The sequence below is a fragment of the Bacillus rossius genome, chromosome 6 (assembly GCF_032445375.1).
Source record: "Bacillus rossius redtenbacheri isolate Brsri chromosome 6, Brsri_v3, whole genome shotgun sequence".
NCBI classification, from domain to species: domain Eukaryota; kingdom Metazoa; phylum Arthropoda; class Insecta; order Phasmatodea; family Bacillidae; genus Bacillus; species Bacillus rossius.
The window spans coordinates 19,483,727-19,504,473 of NC_086334.1; the positions used below are offsets into that span (position 1 = coordinate 19,483,727).

Genomic DNA, 20,747 nt, shown 5'->3' on the forward strand with positions numbered 1-20,747 from the left:
CTAATTAAGTGCATTCATCTTGATTGTTTGGATTTATTGACTGATATTATATAACCAATTTTTTTAAATCGTCTATTAATTAAGCAATTATTGTCCTACGCTATGTTATCAAAACTGTCAAAATCAACAAAATAAATGTAAAACATTCAATGATTATTTTTTTTAATCTTGTCAACGCATCACTTAAAATTCTGACCACTCATTTTTGGCAGAGGCAAATACTATATTACTCTGTAGTATTTGCGTAGTCATTTAATCAAAATCTGTCTACCGTGAGCCTTGAATGAACAATTTATATGCGTTTTTTTATTCTATGAGAAAATTCACTTTAATTTCATTCCAAACGCGTCTCTAATTAATTTAACTTTGTTCCATATCTTTCATTGTTTTAAGTTGATTTGTGTAATACTTTTACGAATATGTATAGCTATAGCTTTCTTATGAAACACGAATATCTTATTATTGCTTACAATATTTAAACGTACACGAGTCGAATCATATAATATGAAGGTCCCATTTATATCATTATGTCTATGTTTATATCTTTAATTAGGCCTCAAATAAAACGTGTTATTATTGAAAAAAAAAAAAAAAACTTCAGGAATCATACAACATACAGTACCAATACAAAACGTTTGTATATTTGAAAATTTTACATTTGAATTCAGTGCTGAAGACAAAATATAATTAAGAACTGCATGTAAAATAAATTATTACGCCAATTTTTCGTCTCCAATGAAGTGACTAATTTTACTAAACGAAGTTATAATAACTCTCTTCAGTGACTCGCCCTTCGTGTATTTTACATATTCTTTTTTTTTTTTGTCTTGCGACCAGCTGGTGGTGGTGGTGTAACTGATGGTTTTTTTATAGTGACTTGCATAAGACGTCCGTGAAATTAGAAAGTTAAGAACTCAAATAGAAAGTATAAGTGGTTTCTAGCTCATAATTGTGTATGTCTCTAGGTATCACAACGCGAAGTCGACATTCGCCACTGCCCTGTCATTTTTGATAAACAAGTGGCGATCAGTGATAACATTTTTTGGTAAGTTTAAATTTAATGGGACGTTTTTATTTGCGGAATTTCTTAATATAATCGAGATAATTGCATATGTAAAAAGACTAGGCTACATACGTGTTGTTATTTAAAACTTTTAATTAATTCAGAAATTTCGGCTCCTAGACTCCCATCAGATGTGTCAAATAAATTGAATTTTGTTATTCATAAAAAATTGTTTTGCATTCATATGATGTTGACAATACAAATTTACTGTATAGTGTTAATATGTGTCCATATGGCAGTAGATACTGAGCTTGCACAAGTCCTAAATAGTGGATAACCTTGAAAAAGGTGTACCCTCAGATGACCTTAGGAAAACAGGTTTTTGTTTTAACGCGTTTATCTTTTTGTGAGATTCTAACAGCGCGTGTACCGGGTCAGTGCCCAATGAAATGTTGCCACGTGCCGTATTCAACAGCATGTGGACTTTTTTTTTTAGGTGAATGTTTTAACATATTTTAAGATGCGGAAGCTTTACATTATGCTAAAGCTCTGCTATGATTAGAAATTCAAAACAGCCATTTATCATTGGCTTACTGAAAAGAAATATTCAATTATATCATGTCTGTATGTGTCTTGTTAGTCAGGTTCAGAGGCATATCATGCAATTAAGCTAACATTTAAAATTAGTCTAATAAATAAAGTCTGATAATTACTGCCTATTACATTTGGTTAGCAGTGTAGTAAATAGTATAAAATTAAATTGTTATGAATGTCTTTGTATGAGAATACTTAAAACATCAATTTGTAGAGTGGCAAAAGTAAATAAATAAAAACAAAAATCGGTTCTATTAAATACCTGCTCTTAAAGTATACCAAAGATTTATGCCTCATATTTCATGAACCCATAATCCCAAAATGATTCTTACTACGTGAAATGAGAATGTTGCGACCAATTTTTGGTAATATTTTTTAATGTTAAATAACTTTATTTTTGAGAAAACCAAATTTGGAATTTTCCGTTATATTTTTTGGTAGTTTTTAATGAAGCAACCCCTATTGAGTTGTACGTCATATAAAAGCCCATTAAAAATGTTTCCAAATGGCACCAATTTGTGATGTCTAGCATCAACTGTTCTTATACCTATGACAAATATTTTTCTAGATAAGGATCATGCAAAATTGTGGTTGTTTTTTAAATTTTGTAAAATAATTTTAAAAACCGCTTTAAAAATCTAAAAAAAATGTTTCTTCATTAACTTAATGCAAAAAATCTCTATGCAAAAAATCATTGAAATCTAAGAGGGTCAGATAGAATGTGTGTGCTGATTTGATGTAGAATCAGCCACTAATCAAGCTATCAATATCAAGCGATAAACTTGGATACGTGATATAGACCACTTACCATGACATTTTATTTGTTTGTCATTACTATTATTTTAGGTATATTTCTGTAAATTTAACACAATATCACCCTTGCATTTGTTATGTCACACATATTTTCAACTGATATTTACCAAGTGTAATATAATGGGTGTATAAAGTTGCTTGAGTTTATGTAATTAATATATCTTGTGCAACTTGAAATATTAGTAAAAAAGTGGAACTAATTGTGCATTTGTCATTTTTTCCTTTTTTTTTCACATAAAAATATCTTACTAATGTATGTGGAAGTGCAGACATTGTTATGTAAACAAGGCAAAAGAGAGAGACTGTTACACATCAGTAATGCCATATGACTAACATAAAAGGTAACTGGGTAACAACTGAAATGTAACAGTTAGGTACTTTTATTTTTTTTTATAGATAGAATATTACTAATAATTCTTTAGTGGGAAATATAAAGAGCATAAGTTTCATGGGAACCAAGTTGACTAGTGCCCTTTATACCACCCATTAAAGAATTTTAAGTTTTTTTAAATTTTAACTTATTAGGGATGTACTTTTTAAATTATATTAAAAGTTTTATATGTGTACTAATAATAGTAATTAATTAATCCCCATTGCATTCTCTAACATAATAAGTTTCCATGGTTTTAATGTGAATGTGATGTTCAAATACAGTGTTGTTTATAGTATGCTCTGCATTTGAAAAGAAAGTTTGTGAAATGAACACTGAGGATAAGTTAGATTCGAATTTGAAAAATTACCGGGCGTACCATAATTATCGTACACACCTTAAAACACAGAAATTCCTTTGTGCAACAAAAGCCTAAGTCAGTTCCTTAAATTAATGCGTATAAAACAGGGAAAAAAATTATATATAAATATTCATGAACTTAAACGTGTTAAAAAAATGGTTTGCAAGACCGTTCTTCAAAATTAAATTTTAAAAAAATGTTTAATTAGGATAAGTAAATTTTGAAACTGAGATTCGAATTTGAAAACAAGAAGCATAATTTGGATATATAAAAATTAACTAGGCTATGGTGCAACATTCGGCTTGGCGCAAACGTTTAAGGAGACCCTTGGTTACACCACACAACCTTCAGAATTGGGGGATATGGCACCATTTTTTACCACGAGCCCCCCTTTGTGGTAAATGTGTGTATTTAGATCACACTTGTCAATAAAAAAATCAATACAAAATAAACTAGACAATGGTGGTCTCTTTAAACTTTTGCACCAATCCGAATGTTGCACCGATGTCTAGTTTATTTTTATATATCAAAATTATGCTTCTTGTTTTCAAATTCGAATCTCAGTTTCGAAATTTACTTATCCTAATTAAACATTTATTTTTGTTTAATTTTGAAGATCGGTCTTGCAAACCATTTTATTAACATGTATAAGTTCATGAACATGTATTTATAATTTTTTTTTCCTGTTTTATACACATTAATTTAATGATTTGACTTAGGCTGTTGTTGCACGAAGGAATTTCTGTGTTTTTAAGGTGTGTACAATAATTATGGTACAATCAGGTAATTTTTCAAATTCGAATGTAACTTATCTTCAGTGAAATGAACTTGATGTGTTTCTAACGGGGAAATATAAAAAGGTAGATATGTTGCCTGGGCATGAATAACACTGTAATCCAGTTGACAGCCTCCTTTGTGTAAATATGTGTTGGTAATCTCCACTCTGTAATGCAGAATACTAAGTCCATAATAAATTATGTGCAGTTGATGTGTTTGTTTTACTGTAAGGTTTGAAAGCAAGGATAAGTTGTTTTCTCAGTGTTGACTTCTGATTGTGAGCTGTAGTTCTCTGCAGTGACGGTTCATTTGGAAAAGGGAGGGGGTGATTTCCCCCATAACTCCCTTGGAACTAAACAGTCATGGAGAGATAACAAAAAAATAATTTTCTTCAGAATTCACATGACTTTTTGAGCATTTAAATTTTTTTTTTCAATGTACTATTTTACAATTTTTTTTGGGTTTTGGTTCTGTGTTTGTTTTTCATTTTAGTACTCTTAAAAATCAAATGAATCTATAGTTTTGATAATAACCTTTCTTTAAAATGATCTTTTAGGCGATGTTATTTTTTTGAAATTTCGAACTTCCGGAAACCTTTCTGTCACCCATCCTCCCCAAAATTGAAAGATGTGGCCAGCTCCGTAGTAGAGTCGCAGGAAAACTGGAGCACCCCTAGAAATTAACTTAATGCCTATACTAATATGTACGAGACAAACTTATTGTTACAGTTCAGTAGGTTTAAAATTTTCATATAATGAGTTTTGGGAGCATTTACGGAATCAGATACTTAACATTTGTGTATTACTCTCTCTTTTAAATATTGCAAATCAGTATCCTATTTTAAACGTACTACTTAAATTTTAGTGAGTCATTTATTTTAATTAACTAGTTAAGCTATGTTAATTTCGAAGGCTTAATAGTTAAAAGTAAAAGCAAAGAAAATATTACAAATAAATTTATCAATTATGTTTTTTATTTATTTTTTTTTTAAATAAGGCCATGTTCATAAATTGGTAAGAAACACTAGAGTGCAAGAACTGCAAGATGCAAAATATTCAAAATAAAATTTTAGAGTACCAGTTTATAAACTACGCAGTCAGTAAAGAATGGCAAAATGCAAGTATTGTTCAACTTCTTACTTTCGTACTTTTTGGCTTGTATTTTCAACAGCCATATTGGAAGAGAAGTGTTCCGAAAACTTTTAAAGACACTTGTTTTGTGTATAGAACCACACAGGTTTTTTTTTATTATATACATAATGTTAGTTTACATCTCATAACTTCATATAGTAATAGAAAATGACTTCTTTGAGTAAAATGACTGAGGAAAATTTCTTTTCTTTTCGTAATAAATTTGAATTATCAAAAGAAGCCGGGAGTAATAATTTGTTTTCTACTGTTTTACATTTTTAAGTTATAGGGTTGGTAACATTTTGCTACTTGCGTGCTTTAGAAACCACTGTGACTTTACTGTGTTGGTTGTGCTGTAGTGTTCCTTGCGTAATTTATAAACGTAGCCTAAATTAATTAACTTTAGACTTAAACTTCTGTAACAAATAGTACGCTACACCATAAGTTACTTTATTTATGAATTTGATAAGCACATCTAAAATAAAAATTTTAACAAATATGGATATGCAAATGATGTAATTTGGAATCACTTTTCATAAAAAGGTAATATATTACTCAGACTGATGTGCAACTTAAAAAAGTCCCCATACAATAACCCAAACATAATAGTTCTACTTAAAATAGATTGCAACAATGTAATATTTCAACAATCAAAGCTTTGCATTAAGGAAGCAGTTGGCTGCTGAAATTGAAATGTTAAGACATCAGCGATAGGATTTCATCAATGATAGGATTTCATCAGCTTGTGAGTTATACTTATTTACAAAAAAAAATTTTAAAGATGAATGCCTGCTTTGCTATAAGTTTTTCCACTTGACTGATGGTAAAAATGTGTGCTTGGCGAATCATGGTGACTACAATAGATGCAAGAACTTTGTTCGGCTAGTCCTAGAATGAATGTGGAGGAAACACACAGCCTTGAGATTTACATTAGCATGATGTATGCTTTGAATGAAACCACATGAAAAAAAAAATCACATAATATCCAAATTTAAATGCTCAAATTTTCAATAATGTGTGGTGGTATTCATCGGTCATCATGTGTAGTGCCCTTAATTTATCCCCCCACCATCTTCCCCCTCCGGGTGGTCTGGGTTCGATTCCGGCCGGGGTCAAACCTAAGTTTTCCCAATTTTGGAAACATGGTGGATGTTGCAATGTCCCGGGGTCTTCTCAGCGTGTTTCCCTCCCCCCTCCCCCCTACCTCCCCCCTACCTCCCCCCTCCTCACCCATCTCATACCCGCCAATTCATTCCATCTCCAACTCACAATCCACCCGTTATCAGTCCCTGTTGTTCTTGATGTTGATGTGACTTGTAATGGCAGCCAGTGTTGAGGTTTTTGTAAAATGAGTCGCTTGCTGAGAAACGAGAATCGCAGTATCCACCACAGGCATATTTAACATGCTGCTAAGTCTCCTTCTTGGGCTCAGAACACACATTTATTTTTTCTGGCCAGTTAATTTTACATTTTGGATTTAAATAAATGGTGTTTAGGGGTAGACTTGAGTGCAGGATTTGATATAATTTTTAAATCTCTGAAAGTTTTTATGTGCGTTCCTTTTGAAATTTTTATTTCCATAAGCAAGGCCATATATGTATATAGTTTTGTTTCTTTGCAGCTATTTTTGCGTGAACTGAAGTCATACAAAATTATATACTGAAACTGTGAGTTTTTATCCTGATTGCAACATGTGGATAAAACTTATTATATAACTGAGTTCAGATTAATTCTGTTGATTAGAAAATTTTTCTGTTTGATGTGAATCGCAAATTTAGAAGTGAACTCTGCTGAATTTAAGGTATTTTGAGTTTTTATGCTCCACGAAAGGGTATATATACTTAGTTACTAACATTTGGAGATTCGTGGCATCTGTTGTGTTATCTTACGTGGTGTTTCTTGCACCAAGTCTAGTGGTGGTTATGTTTGCTGAAGAAATGTTTGTGGTTAGAGGTCACCCACTCCCCGTTCCCACCTACCTGCCAAGTTTAGTAGTGAGTGGGCTGGCACGTGTAGAGAAGTCTGGGGAATGAAAAAAAGACGTTTAACTTCTTTTTTTATCCGGTCGTCGGCCACTGGTCTGGTTGTGAGCGTGAGGAGTAACTTGTTTGCCACGTGTAGCCCAAGGATAAAGGTACAAGGCCGTCTGGTTTTTTTGCAGTGTAAAAATTGCATTTACTAACTACAAAGACTTAGTGGGGGGGGGGGGGGGTAATATATAGCCAAGGGGGAACCCAGTTTTAACTTCTGGATGTGGCACCGGTAGTCTGGACCTAGTATAATCCCTGTTTATTACTTCAAAAGTCATATATTATCCAGTGCATATTTTACCCTTCCGGGGAGGCTCCCCCCCTCCCCCCCCCCTTTTCTAAATCCACCGCTATGTATAGCTACAGAACTCTATAATGTTTTTGGCTTAAATGCAAATAATTATAACATTGAACATTGCTGTTAGTTAAGAAATAAAATAAATTATCTGAGTCTTGTGTGAAAACAGTATGTTATTCTCATCAAAAAATTCTTAAGCTTTATCTTTTAAACCACTGTTATCTCAGCCATTTTGTCCTGAATTTTTCAACACCTCATTAGCAGTGGGGAAAAAAAAAAAAAAAAAAAAAAAGTTTTTGTTTTAAACCAGGTTTTTTTAGGTTTGAACCAGCTTTTTTTTATTGCATTAGTTATTTTGGTTCTCAGCATGTTCAAATGAAAGCCATACAACATACCGCTTTCTGCCACTCATGTTGAACCAGAAAAGTTATGACATTAAAGAACTCAAGCATGGCAAATCTGAACATCTGACTGGGACTTAACCACAGAAAGGGTATTTCCCCACAGGAGGAGGATTCTCCATAGAATTGATGTTTCCCACAGAATGGAGATTTACAGTACAGTCGAGGATATCTCACAGCATAGGAATGAACTATTTCAAACCTTTAATTTTAGAGGAGTATTTAGCTGGGTATAATTTATAACTTATTCAGATAATTTAAATGATAAAGATTTTGATTAGTATATAATTTTCGATTCCAGAAACCTCAAGAAACATTAATAAGTAAACTTTTGTTTTTATTAGAGTGGAATTAGAACTATTATTAAAAAAATTAAGAATTCTATTTAATAATACATTATAGACACTGTGCTTGGGTTAGATATGTGTTCCAGAGGTAATTCTGTACAATATGGGCTTATTTGTAAGAATTGAATTAACCAACAAAATATTTTTTTTTTATTGCATTAACTATCTATTTAACATTATTTTTTGTATAGGTATTTTGTGATATTACAAATGGTTTTCTACATCTTGATAGTAGTAAAGGGATCTTTAAAAAAAACCTCAATTTTTGATTTCACAAGAGGTTACAAAATGTGTATCATTTACTAGTTGGAAGAATCACGTAGTGACGTGAAAGAATCCACAATGAATAAGAGCTGAAAAACATCACTTCAAAAATGGTACCACTAGGCCAAGTAAAACAAAGACGGTTTTCTTATTTTGTCCGTGTTAGCCAAGAATTACCTTATTTGAGGTTGCTGCAGTGAACATTAACTCGGTTAATTGCAACACTACTTTACCTACTTGGGTGTTATTGTATTGCCTAACCCTATTTTTTTAACCCTCTATAATGCATTGACCACTGGTGCTTGGTTGTTAAGTACGATAAATAACTGTCCTTTTAAGAAACCATTTTTTTTTGTTTCTACCACATTGTTAACAGAATAATATTTTTTTTTTGGAACTTTCAGGTCTTAAGAGTACTCTGTCTTGTTTATATTTGTTGAACTGATCTGAATCAAGCTGAGTTTGTTGGTAGGCTGTTTGACTACTTAAAAAATTCTGCAGTTTGATGATACGAGCACTTTTCATATTTCAACATTAATTATATTGCTTAGTCTGAATTGTCTAAGTGTTCAAGTTGTTATGGTTCTATAGTTTGCCATCTTTAAAAAAAATTTTATGATCGTTATATTTATTTTGTTGCTTGAAAAGTCTGTTAGTGGTATAATGTTAAATGCTGTTTTTACAGTAATGTTTAAATATGGTGTTCACTACGCAAGCACGAAAGAAGTTGTTTGCTCTCTTTCTGAATTAGCAATTCAAATCACTGAGAAATACGTTTAGTCACCAGTTTTCCTCATGCCGTAGACCATTCAAAATTCACTGTAAATCTTTATTGGAAAGCTACCACAGATTTGCCACATTTCCTGAAGAAAATTGGGTTGTTGCATAGCCAATTTTTATTGTGTGCAAGTTAAGTTAAACTGTTACAGTTTTCATTCCAAGATTTCATGTGATAGAATTTTAGAATGGTGTGTGGTATTCAGATGCTCAGTTCATTTAGGTAAGAATAATTTATTGTATTTGTATGTGTATGAGACAGACCCATAGTTGTTTTCCTAGGCATGTACTTAATTTTTCTCTGAAATTTGAATTTGGCTTGAGATTTAAAGTAAATTTTAATTTAGGTAGATGGCAGTCACAAGATGCAAAAATTTTTAGTTAGCCTAACAGTTTATACCTTAAAATTGATATGTTATTAAGTATAAATTTGTTATTTTAGGTTTTTAATTTTATGTTGAAAAACTAATGACTTTACTTTTTTATGTTTTTTCTTTCATTAAGTAGCTAATGTGATAAATTTGAAGAATTGGGTCAGCAGAAAAAGTTGTATTTTGCAATATTGGATGTTTGGTTTAGTTAAGTTTAGTTTATTGTTGCCACCAGATTTTTTTTGGTGTTCAAGATTGCACAAAGATATTACTTGTTCAAATGACCACATTTTGTTTCTTATATTGTGCTTACGAAAATATTCATTATCCTGAAATAGCTAAATTTAGGTTTTTACATAAAATAATAAGTAGTAAGTAGATTAACTATATGCCATAGATGTTGGTATTCATAACTAATCAGTATTTTTGGTTCTTTACATAGTACCGATACAATACTACGCAAGGCAAAACAAGCAGAAATGATTTTCTGTAAAATATGTTTAACTTGTTTTTTCTAGTTGGTGTGATTATCTACATTCAACCAAATGAATTTGGTGTGGGTGCGTTATTTGATTTTGTCATCCTTTAGAGATCATATTTAGCTCTGAATTCATGTAGGTTTGTGTGAGAAGCTGTATGAAATGTATTTTTTTTTCTCAAGGCTAATAAACAATTTGTTTTAAATTAATTAACCTCTTTAAATGATATGTTATGTTGGCAAGCTGATAAAGATTCTCTTCTGACTTGCCAGATATTTTGATACTGGTGTCATCTGCAAATAGGATGAGAGTGGTACATGGATTCTAATTGGCAAGTTGTTAAATGAGAAACTAGAGATTCAAGAATTGAGCCTTATGGAATGCCATGCTTTATATTCCTAGGTTTAAAATGAACAACAGTAGAGTTCACTTTAATACAAGTAAAACTTAAGTGGACAAAATTTAAAATGAAGAGTTATAATTTATAATAAAACAGCAATTATGAGTGTAAATTAAAAACCCAGTTGCAGTTCACATACCAAGTGTGTGTGCTTGTGGCAGTCGTAGTGAGAAAAGGCAGTGTTGAACAAGGTCTGAAATGTGCTACTTTCTCCTCAAGTGTGTTACATCATTACTTCATTGTCTGGCCTTGTGCAGCTATAAGAGATGTAGTTGGTCCAGGGAAGTCTCGGTAACAAGGAAAATGTCACGAAGGGGAATTACATTGGCACTTTGTGCTTCTCCACAGTGACTCACCCTTGACCTATCATGACAGGATATGGCAGTGTGATTGTCTTTATCATTCCCACAGCGCGTCACGTATATTTCGTACAAACTATTTGGTGCTGTTAGTTCCCTTTAAATTCAGGCCTCTTTTCTGTGCAGAACTTCATTGAAATACTTTTTCTCTTGCGAAGTGTATGATATTTGTGTGAATTAAACTTTCTTGTTATGCTAGTTGAATAATTATTTTTAAATCCCTGAAAAGCCTTCATTTTAGTGTTATGTTTATCTTGCAACCTGAGAAATAGGGAGCCTAATGTATGTTACATCTAGCCAGTCTGAAGAAAGCAAGCGCTAACTGAAGTATATAGTTGAACCATTATCTCTTGTACCTAATATCTGTGGTAGTTACCAGGAAGATAGTGTGGAGAGTATTTTACAGAAGGCAGTGCCAGATACACATGGTATTAGTTTTACAATTTCTGCGAAAGGAAGTGATTCATGTAATATTTGTGGATGGTAATGTTGAAGCATGAACTCTTTACACAAAATGTTTCTGGGCTTTTTTTTTAATTCAAATATTTTTTCAATATATTTATTCTAGACTCTTTATGGTAGAAACCTTAAGTCTATGGAATAAATAAGTTTTGCATGGAACCATTACAGTTGGTACATATTTGCAAAATAAACAGGAAAAATAAATGCTGTTATTAAAAGAACATTTGAAACAAAATAATATTTAGGCCCACATACATTCCCGAATATGACCAGGTTCATCAGTGTTTACATAAAGTATGTAGAGCTCTCTGGAATTAATTTAGGATGCACATACTACGTATATTTTAAATTAAATGCTTGGTTTATAATACACAGTATATATAGTTATGAAACTAAATACATACATGCTAATAACTAAGTACTTAGATATTATTAGTAATATTTATTACTAGCTGATGTTCCCTTTGCCTTGTATGGCAGTCTAGGCACAACACTTTCGCACATCTCATTAAACTTGCCCCTTTTTGTAGGCCGGGCCATGCCTTATACAAAAAGAGAAGGGGGGAAAAAACCAAATATGAAAATTAACTTATGAAACAAAAAAAATTGTTAGACCTAATATAACAGGAAGAAATATTGGATTCAGCAGTTTTCTAAGGGTCTTTAAGTTTGCATGTATGTAACCAACAATACCTAACTGCTATACCCGGCGTTGTTCAGATGAGAATATATTATAATCTTACATGTATGTGGGTGGTTGATAGTTTGTTGATATTGAAACTATAAGCCAACTTCACTGTTAATTCCAAAAATTTAAAAATTAGGGGAATTTTTGTTGAAATCAAAGGTATTCATGGAATAAATGCTGTTTTTCCTTTTTCTTTGCCGGTCATTATGCTTGCTTAGATGACGTTATTGGGCAGATGTTTAATACAGTCTTGTGCCATTACATAATTTCTGAGTTCACATTCTGCAGCAAAATGATTGGCCAGCCAACCTTCAGTTTAAGGCAATTGACTACATTCCTGACACATTTAACGAATTCAATAATTTTCTAGGAGGCATCAACAATACAATAGCCAATACCATAGAGATTATTGGGAAAATGTGATAGAAAATTAAAAAAAAAAAAAAAAAAAAAAAGAGACACTGCCGCTACTTCCACCAAACCCTCTTAAGCCGCGGCCACACAGAAAACTTTGCTATGTTCGCAATGTTTGCGATGTTTACTATGTTCACTGCGCCAGTTGGCCAGACTGGATAGTCTAGTTCGCGATGTTGGAGAGATGCATGCCGTGGGATTTGAGTGATGATTCTGACGATAATATTCTGCTGACCCTTTCAGTATGTGAACGTAAAAAGGAAATGGGTTCGTGAATTTAATATAAAACAAACAAAAAATTGAAGAATTTCATCATTAGATGAAGCAATTGCTAGTGAGGACGAAACCAAATTTATGGAATATTTCGCGTAAAATTCAACTCAGTTTGATAGCATTCCCTTGAAATAAAATCCCAGGCATTGTCATGCATATCCTGCCTTCTATATTATTCCATCGATTTATTCCATTTACATGGATATTTTCGTAATCTTTCAATTAACTTTATTGTCAACTTGACATTTTAAAGTACAATACTGAGATAAATTAAACTTCATAAAAAGCAAACGCTGAGTACAGCACAATTCCGCGTGAAAACAGACAGTTTTGTTCATCTGGCATGAGCAAAGTCAGCGACATTTTAGAAAAATAGCCGAATACAAAACACCAGGAGAAGTTGCCAACATAGCGAACAGAGCTTTGTGTGGCCAGTGACACCTGAAATGCAGCTGGGTATATTTTACTTGCGTAGCGAACATCACAAACATAGCGCCCTGTGCCTAGTGCCCTGTGTGGTCGTAGCTTTAGAATCAATGGTACACATAAAGCAATCTACCACCACAAACACGAGTGGAAGGCGGTGAGTGGTTGTGGGAAAAACTGAGGATTTACAAAAATACCTTTCAACTTTATTTATATAGTTTTATTATTATTGTATTGTAAAAAAGGTAGTTTATAATTAGGCTGCAGTTAAATTGCTAGCAGAGCTGACGTAAAATAAATAAAATGTCTTTGAGTAGAAAAAAAGCTTTTCTTTCAAACATCAATTTTGTATCTACTAGTTCATTAGAAATTAAATATTGTTGTGAACTGCATTCCAAAATTATACATTTTATGGACTGGAAATAACATTTAAATTTCATCAAATTGTGTGTTGATGAACTCAGCGATACGTTTGTCCAGGTGAAATGAAAATATTGGCTGATGACTCTGACGAAGGAAGTGTGCATGTTTTTATATGTACAACACACAATGTTCGGTTGGGGGCGGCTTAGGGTCTGGTTCTCTGTTTGTTAGTGTTGTCTTAGTTAAACGGTATGTTCTGTGCTTGTGAAATGTTAAATATCTTACACCCAAAGGTCAGAGTGCAACTTCTCACATGCAGGGTCTACATCCATGTTCGAGGTGGGTGGCGAATGGTTATTCCCCTGCACATTATAGTGCAGTTTTTTTTAAGGAGCTAGTATCTTTCACCCCCTCCATTGGCAGTCTGCTGGGAGAGAGAGAAGAGAGGGGGAGGGGTTATGTGGAGGGGAGAGGCAGTCCATTACCATAGCTGGTCCGGGCAAGGTCAGTGGGCAGCTGCCGGTAGAGTGGTCACGTGATCTCCGTCTGTCTGCTCCGGCTCTCCGCGGCAGGAACACCGGAACAGTGAGCATCACGTGACCACTTGGGACAAGCCGGACCGTCGCACGGAAGCAGGGACAATGTTGTGGAGGTACTGGGAGAAGTATTCATTCCAACACTTTTCAACCACATTAAAAAATATCATGCACATGAGGTCTAGCGATTCATTAATTTTTTCTGCACATGTAATAGGTTTCTTGAATTACAGACTTATGCATTGTCATGTCAGCAGCATCCATACAGAAATAACTTGTGCACTGAAAATTATTTATTTACATTTTTGACAGGCTAAGATGTAATATCTTCTTTTTGAAAAAAGAGATATATACCTAAGTAAAATTTATTCTTCATTTATGATTATTGTAGAATACTCTTAAACTTACACTTTTTATTTGCAAGCTATGAATTAAAAGATCAAGACTTGAAAACTGAAATGAAATGACAGGTTTTTTTGTTTGTTTCTGTAAGCAGATACAGTTTGAATTTTGACAGGAACTGCACGTGTGCATGCATGCACGCACACACGCATGCACACACATAAATATTTTTGCAGTAAGAGAGTCCAAAAACATAGCAGTCCATTAGTCAGCAAAAGATTTTATAGTAAAAAATTTAAAATTTCGGTTTGGGGTCCTAAATAAATGTATACAAAATTAAAAAAAAATTCTCAGTAGATATTTGAACAAAAAATTGTTTTATTGTTTTAAATATTTGAGCAACATTTTGGCATATTTAAAATAAATTTAAGGAGTATAAAAGTGTGAACATTTTTTTTCAAAATTTAACCCCTGTTTTACCTCAATACCAATTTACTTCATGCACATACTAGAAAACTTGAACTCTTGAAGAGGAGGAAAGCGTATTATTTATGTTTGAGTCTTGCTTTAATAGGAAAAAAATAACAGTTTTATTGGTAGACTGTTAATTTGGTTACATATCCTTTAGGAAATTACTAAGTTTTAATTTTTTTTACAATTTTAAATTTATTAATAACTTTTCAAAGGTGTTCAGCAGTTATGTGATACCTTAGAATTTATGTATTTTACAGATGTCATGAATTGGTTGACGAGAATATCTGTGTTACTCATTCCTTAAAATATAATATGTGTACTAGTTCAACATTCTGAATTACAGCTCAAGTTATTGAGAGTTTTTTTCCTTTGGTTGCTGTATTTAGGCTAAACATCTGGTATTAAATAAATGCTTAAAGGTTTAAGAGTATATCAGTGAAATTATCTCTTCAATTGTGGTGAATCATGGTGATATGAATGATTTGTCTAATTGAAATCCTGTTAGCAATGTACTCGAAGATGTTTCGTCATGCTAGTCAGAAAATGATACCTTATCTGGCCGGTGTCCGTTTCTGCTTTTCATCATACGTCAGTGTAGAAGATAAGTCACTGTGAAATTATATTTTGAGAGAACAGTTTCTAGTGGACTGCCCAGTTGAAAGGTTTTGTAAGAGTGCTGCTGGATTTTCAGCGAAACGTTAGTGCCATAAGTTGTTTTTTGTAGTGATAATATATGAAAGGTTTCTATCTGGTAATGTAGTATCTGTCTATGTAGTATTCTGATTTATTCTTCTTCTAGCTGGTTTGTGTGGTTTAAAAATTATCTCTTTAGGTTTTCTGTAAAATTACAGACTGCCAAATTTGCTATTTAATTTGCAAAAATTAAATTTTAATTTTTACAAATTTTTCTGTGATGATAATGGGTTGACAGTGAAGTTTTTGATGTGTGTGTGTCTCAATTTTTGAATACCGTTAAGTTAGTTTTAGGTATTATCAAATACTAAATTAATATTATTTGTTTTATTTTAAATTTATGTAGTTTGCTGGGTTCATGGTGTTGATTGTATGTTTGTCAGGGTACATTGAAATTATGAAGAAGTTGCTAAAGCTAATTGATTTTAAAGTGAACATTGCAAGTTTTTTTCCTTATTTATTTCCAGGGAGAAACAGTTTTAAATTTTAATGTTAGATAACAATAAAAAGATTTTTTAAATGTCCACTACTTTCTAATCTAAGAAATGTGTTTTTTAAGATTGTATTGAGGATTCCTAAAATCTTTAAGAGGATAAATACATATATGTGTGGAGCATAAATACATCATTTTGATAATTATTTGCTTCTAAAGACATTTATGAATTTATGGTTTCATATTGTGATATGGTAAGTAACCAAGCAGACCAAGTCACAGCTGGTCTCTTTCTTACCTCTGTAAACATGAGGGTAGGGGCAAGTGAAAATGAATAATGTGATAGAGAAATGTAAATGGGTTGGTGATTGAAAATGAAGTTGGAATGGCTCATTAGTGTCTAGGTTGCGATTAATTTGGAGGCTGGTGCTATTCCAAGGTACCGAACAAGAGGCGAGAGAGCCTGTTTGATTAACTTGTAACACTAGGAACCCTATTTCTCATAATCTATAAATAATAGGATGAAGCCTTTTACAAAACCAGCTGATTTATTTGATATCAAAATGTATCTATTTTTACACCGAAATGATTCCTAATGATAAATACAACATTAGTGAGTTCGTTAATGAGATGTCCTTTATGACCTTACATAAGATTGATGATAATAGAAACAATCCACACTCAGTGATTTTGTAGATAAACTAACCTATACTATGTCAGTTTACAAACTTATATATTCTTGGTAAAACTTTTAGCTTCTCTTTAACTGACTATCTTAGTTAAAAAAAAATAGCTTTTACTTAAAAATTATAACTTGTCAACTTGAAACTTTTAAGAGCAGGTCTACTTAAAACACTTATATAACAATTGTGACCTTGCTCTCTGTGCTTTGGTTGGCCGCTTATTTCTCCCTCTTTCCCTCCGTTTCACTCCCACTTCTGGCATCACTTCCCCTCCCTTATCCGCAACCTGGAAACGCATTGTCTCAGTTGTTTCCAAGGCCACACTAGCTGCAATTTTACACGTGGCAAACGTACCTGTTTCTGCTTAAACAGGTTTTTTTTTTACAGTCATCTAACTGGCATTCCGTGAAAAAAAAATGTGCCCTGCCCGAAGTGTGTTGTCAACATGTTCTAGCTGAATTTTTATTTATTAATCTAGGTCATTGCTACACACACATCTAGGTTACTGCTACACACCTAACTTGATATTGCACAAACAACTTTTACTAACAGAATGCTTATAAGAAAACAAAATAAAAAATTTCCTTATCTATCTTAAATTATTAAGAACGTCCTTAATTTTTCTGGCCAAGTCAGTTTGTTGAATGCACTTGCAGAATTTAGGTAGGAGTCCAATACAATTGAAAAAAAAAATAGGATTAGTGTTTATGATATATTCTGCAGAAACAATATTCCATAATGCAAAAAAATAACGTTATATTGTAATTGCGGAGTTAAATTATGATTTTGACTTTTTAAATTTTCTGAGGGGAAAACGATGCCTCCAAACCTACATGTACCGGATTCTTTATTGATTGCTCCATTGAAGACTGGCATTTGGCTTCTTGCTTTTTTTTAAATATAGAAATATCCAGTTTCCTGTAAAAATTGATATCAAAGAAAATGTAATGGTAATAATAATCCTCAGCATTTTATTGCACATGTTTCCTTACTTCACTAAAATCATTGTCATTAGTACTGAGCCAATCTGTCAAAGCACTGCTGTAAGGTGCTAAAACCTGAAATATTATAAAATGTTTATATTTTAATATTACCATCAATATTTTTATGGTGAAATGTTTAATTTACTTATTTCCTTATAAGCTGTTTAATGTAAAATATAGGTAATGTAAAAATATATATACCGATACACTAGCAATCTCAGAAACTTAGACGCAGTGCTGTTACCAGGGGTAGAGAAAGTTTGCAGATGGCTGTGATTTTCTGATAGACAAGGAGAAGGATTGAGCCTTCGGAGGGCTAGGTTCCCCAGCCCTGACGCGGACGGTCAGAATACACTCGGTGTTCTTCGGTCAAGGAGGTGCAATGATGCTTTTTGATTATATTTTCTTCGTATGACTTGCGTTAGCGTAAGGTTTGCCGTTCACCTGTGTTGAGGTGATGACGGGCCAGGGAGCAGACTACCCTGTATTCCACATGACTCGAACTACATAGAACAGTCGATAAGCGACAATAAAATTTTGATACTAAGTTAAAATTAATTTACTGATAAAGTAAGCTGACTGAAAGATTACATTTATAATTTACCTACTCCAAAGACTTTGGTAACAACCGCGCTTATCAACGTTTCCATGGTACAAATACTGAACCAATTTTTTAAAATTTATTTATTTATATTCCATCGTCCCTATTTGCTGCTACTATACAATTGAAGTTTGACATTGCTAAGAGGGCTGCAGCAGCTACTTAAGGAGTGGGTATTTTTTTCTAATTTTTTTAGAATTAAAAATAATAGCATATGATGACATCAGTTTCTATTGTTTTTGGATATAAGTACTGCAGGACTGTAATTTCAAGTGGTTTATAGACATTAACTGCTAGAATGCATAGCTGTTTTGTTATAGAATTTACACGTGTCTCGTAAACATCAGGCTAGCAGTTAGTATAATAATATAAAGGTATTTAACACATTTTTTTTAAAATTTTGTTTTGGAAATTTACACTACAAAACTAATTTATGTTTAAAATATAGAATTCCTTTTGTTTTATTAACCTTAGATTCTGCATTTTAATTTTTTTTTTTTTAAATATTAAAATTGCTGTGAGAAATTGTATGTACTTATACATGACAAATTGGTTATAAAGCTGACATTACAATATTGGAAAACTTACCATTCAAGTTGAATTTTCCAGGTAATGATATTTGATTAAATTTCTTATAGTCTACTTTAATTAGCCTACTACATTATTAATAACTGTATTGTAATATTTAAATTACATGTACAATTTTTTTTAATGTTTTATAGCAATTACATACATACTTGCGACCATTAAACGAAAAAATAATTGTGACTTCTAGAAAACCTATCAAACATTTGCCTAAATAGCATATCAGTTCTTTGCAACAAGTTCTTGGATTTTTTTTATTGGAGATTATTTATATTATGCGTATTGAATTTTGTACGATATTTATTATGAGTGCTAGCAAGTAGTTCCTGGAAGTGTTAATCTAGCATGTTTGTTTCTAGGCGAGAGCTTTTAACTGTCCAAATTATTTAATAATGTTTCACTTTTGATATTCTGCAAACTAATGCTGATGGTGGTTGATTTTATAGACATCGCAATTTGGTACCAAGAGGACTTAAGTTCATGGTTTTGACGTTCCAGAATCATGCCGTGCCCATTCCTGACGCGCCTGTCATCGTCTTACATCCAGAACCATGGCTCCAGCCTTCTCAAGAACTACATGCAGTACTGCCCTGTGGTGTCCCAGATCTCCACCATCACCTCCGTGGAGTCCTCCGGAAATGGTTGGTACCAAGCTCCGTGTGTACCGGTTGTGTAGTTCTGGAGTGAGGTGCCACTCACTATAAGGCAACTGTACTAAATGTGGCCCAAATGTTTGATATCTAAATACATTCCGTCAGGTCACTTACACATCTTTTGATTACTTAAATCACACTGGAAAAAACTTTGTGGTGGTCCTATGCAGAGATAAAGGTTTCTAACAAATTAGGGGCGGTGGGACATGCCATTGATAACCGAGTCATATTCGGCACAGTGCTCTTATCACAAATCATCCTCTCCTGATCACACTAACTTGTGCTTGTTTAACTATCAGTACGATAGTGATATGCAGTGAAATTGCATGTGTATTGAAGTGGGATTCTTGGAAAATGTAGTTCAGAGAGGTCTGTTCTTCGGAGGAGATAAACACTCGCCAGTGTTCACAGAACAGCCGAGGTTGTGGACGGAAACTCGAGTGATTGATGTTTCCCGTAGGAGAGCCTGGTGGCTCTCGTGTTGATGTGCCAGAGATGTGTTGCAGGTTTTTGCAATCCAAATGTAAAACCCTTATTGAAATGATCTCCATTGCTTTTCACAGAGAAGGAAAGTGTGGTGAAGAAATGCCCATTCCTGTTGGAAGTTACGCCTGTGGTGAAAGAGGCAAGCAAGGAGATGAAAGACGACATCATTGACCTGTCGCCACTCGCAAGCAGAGGTAGGGCTACAAACACGGGATGGGCAGCTTCTTAATATATTGAGGGGCACTTTTATTTAGGTTAAATTTAGTTTGATGGTGAGTTCAGTTTTATTCTTCATGTTCTGATAACTATGTAACAATGTCACATCAGTAGTAGCAACGAAATGTATATGGTCCAAAATAGGGAAGGAAAATAGTTGAAATTCTATTTTTATTTACATATGTAAAATAACTTAAGTTAAAGGAATTATTTAGAAATAAGTCTGTGAAGGCGTCAGCGTGTGTGCAGTTGTTAACGCAGCTCCCGGGTCACTGTCCTCTCTCTCTCTTCCCCCCCCCCCTCCTCCTAATTCCCGTGCAAGTGTCAAGCTGACAAGTAGTTTTGGCGCACTGAGTTCAGGGGAGTTCAGAGTGTTTTAGCAAGCTTCGAGAATGGTTGTTTCGGGCCAGTGTTAAGCCAGTAGTTATGATTAGATAATGTTTGGTTGCTAAGAGACCAGCGGGAGTAGAGTCCAGCAGGCCACGAACCTCACCTAGTCATGCGCCGGGCGGCGGGACTCGTGACTGCGAGGTCTTATTTTTGAGTCTCTGCTGGAGTAGAAGCGCCCAGCGACCTGTCCATGTACAGGGCAGAACAGTGTTATGAGAATTAAAGGCATCAGTGTGTGATGAACTCTCCACCTAATCCAATCCTATCCTGAA

General features: G+C 33.4%; 1 protein-coding gene across 3 annotated transcripts in view; it reads left to right on the forward strand.

Annotated features, from left to right (window-relative positions):
• The first annotated feature begins 592 nt into the window (after nucleotides 1-592).
• Nucleotides 593-20,747, forward strand: part of LOC134532777 (5-aminolevulinate synthase, erythroid-specific, mitochondrial) — a 32,358-nt gene continuing 12,203 nt past the window's right edge. Inside the window, exons 1-3 of one of the 3 annotated variants that reach the window (XM_063369615.1) lie at nucleotides 593-1,045; nucleotides 19,229-19,371; nucleotides 19,947-20,063. In XM_063369615.1, the coding sequence (XP_063225685.1) occupies nucleotides 19,233-19,371; nucleotides 19,947-20,063 (256 nt within the window). In that variant the 5' untranslated portion in view covers nucleotides 593-1,045; nucleotides 19,229-19,232. Of the gene's footprint in view, nucleotides 1,046-13,869; nucleotides 14,053-15,240; nucleotides 15,450-19,228; nucleotides 19,372-19,946; nucleotides 20,064-20,747 lie in introns of those variants that run through there. The other 2 variants (XM_063369614.1, XM_063369617.1) reach the window with 2 other exon arrangements.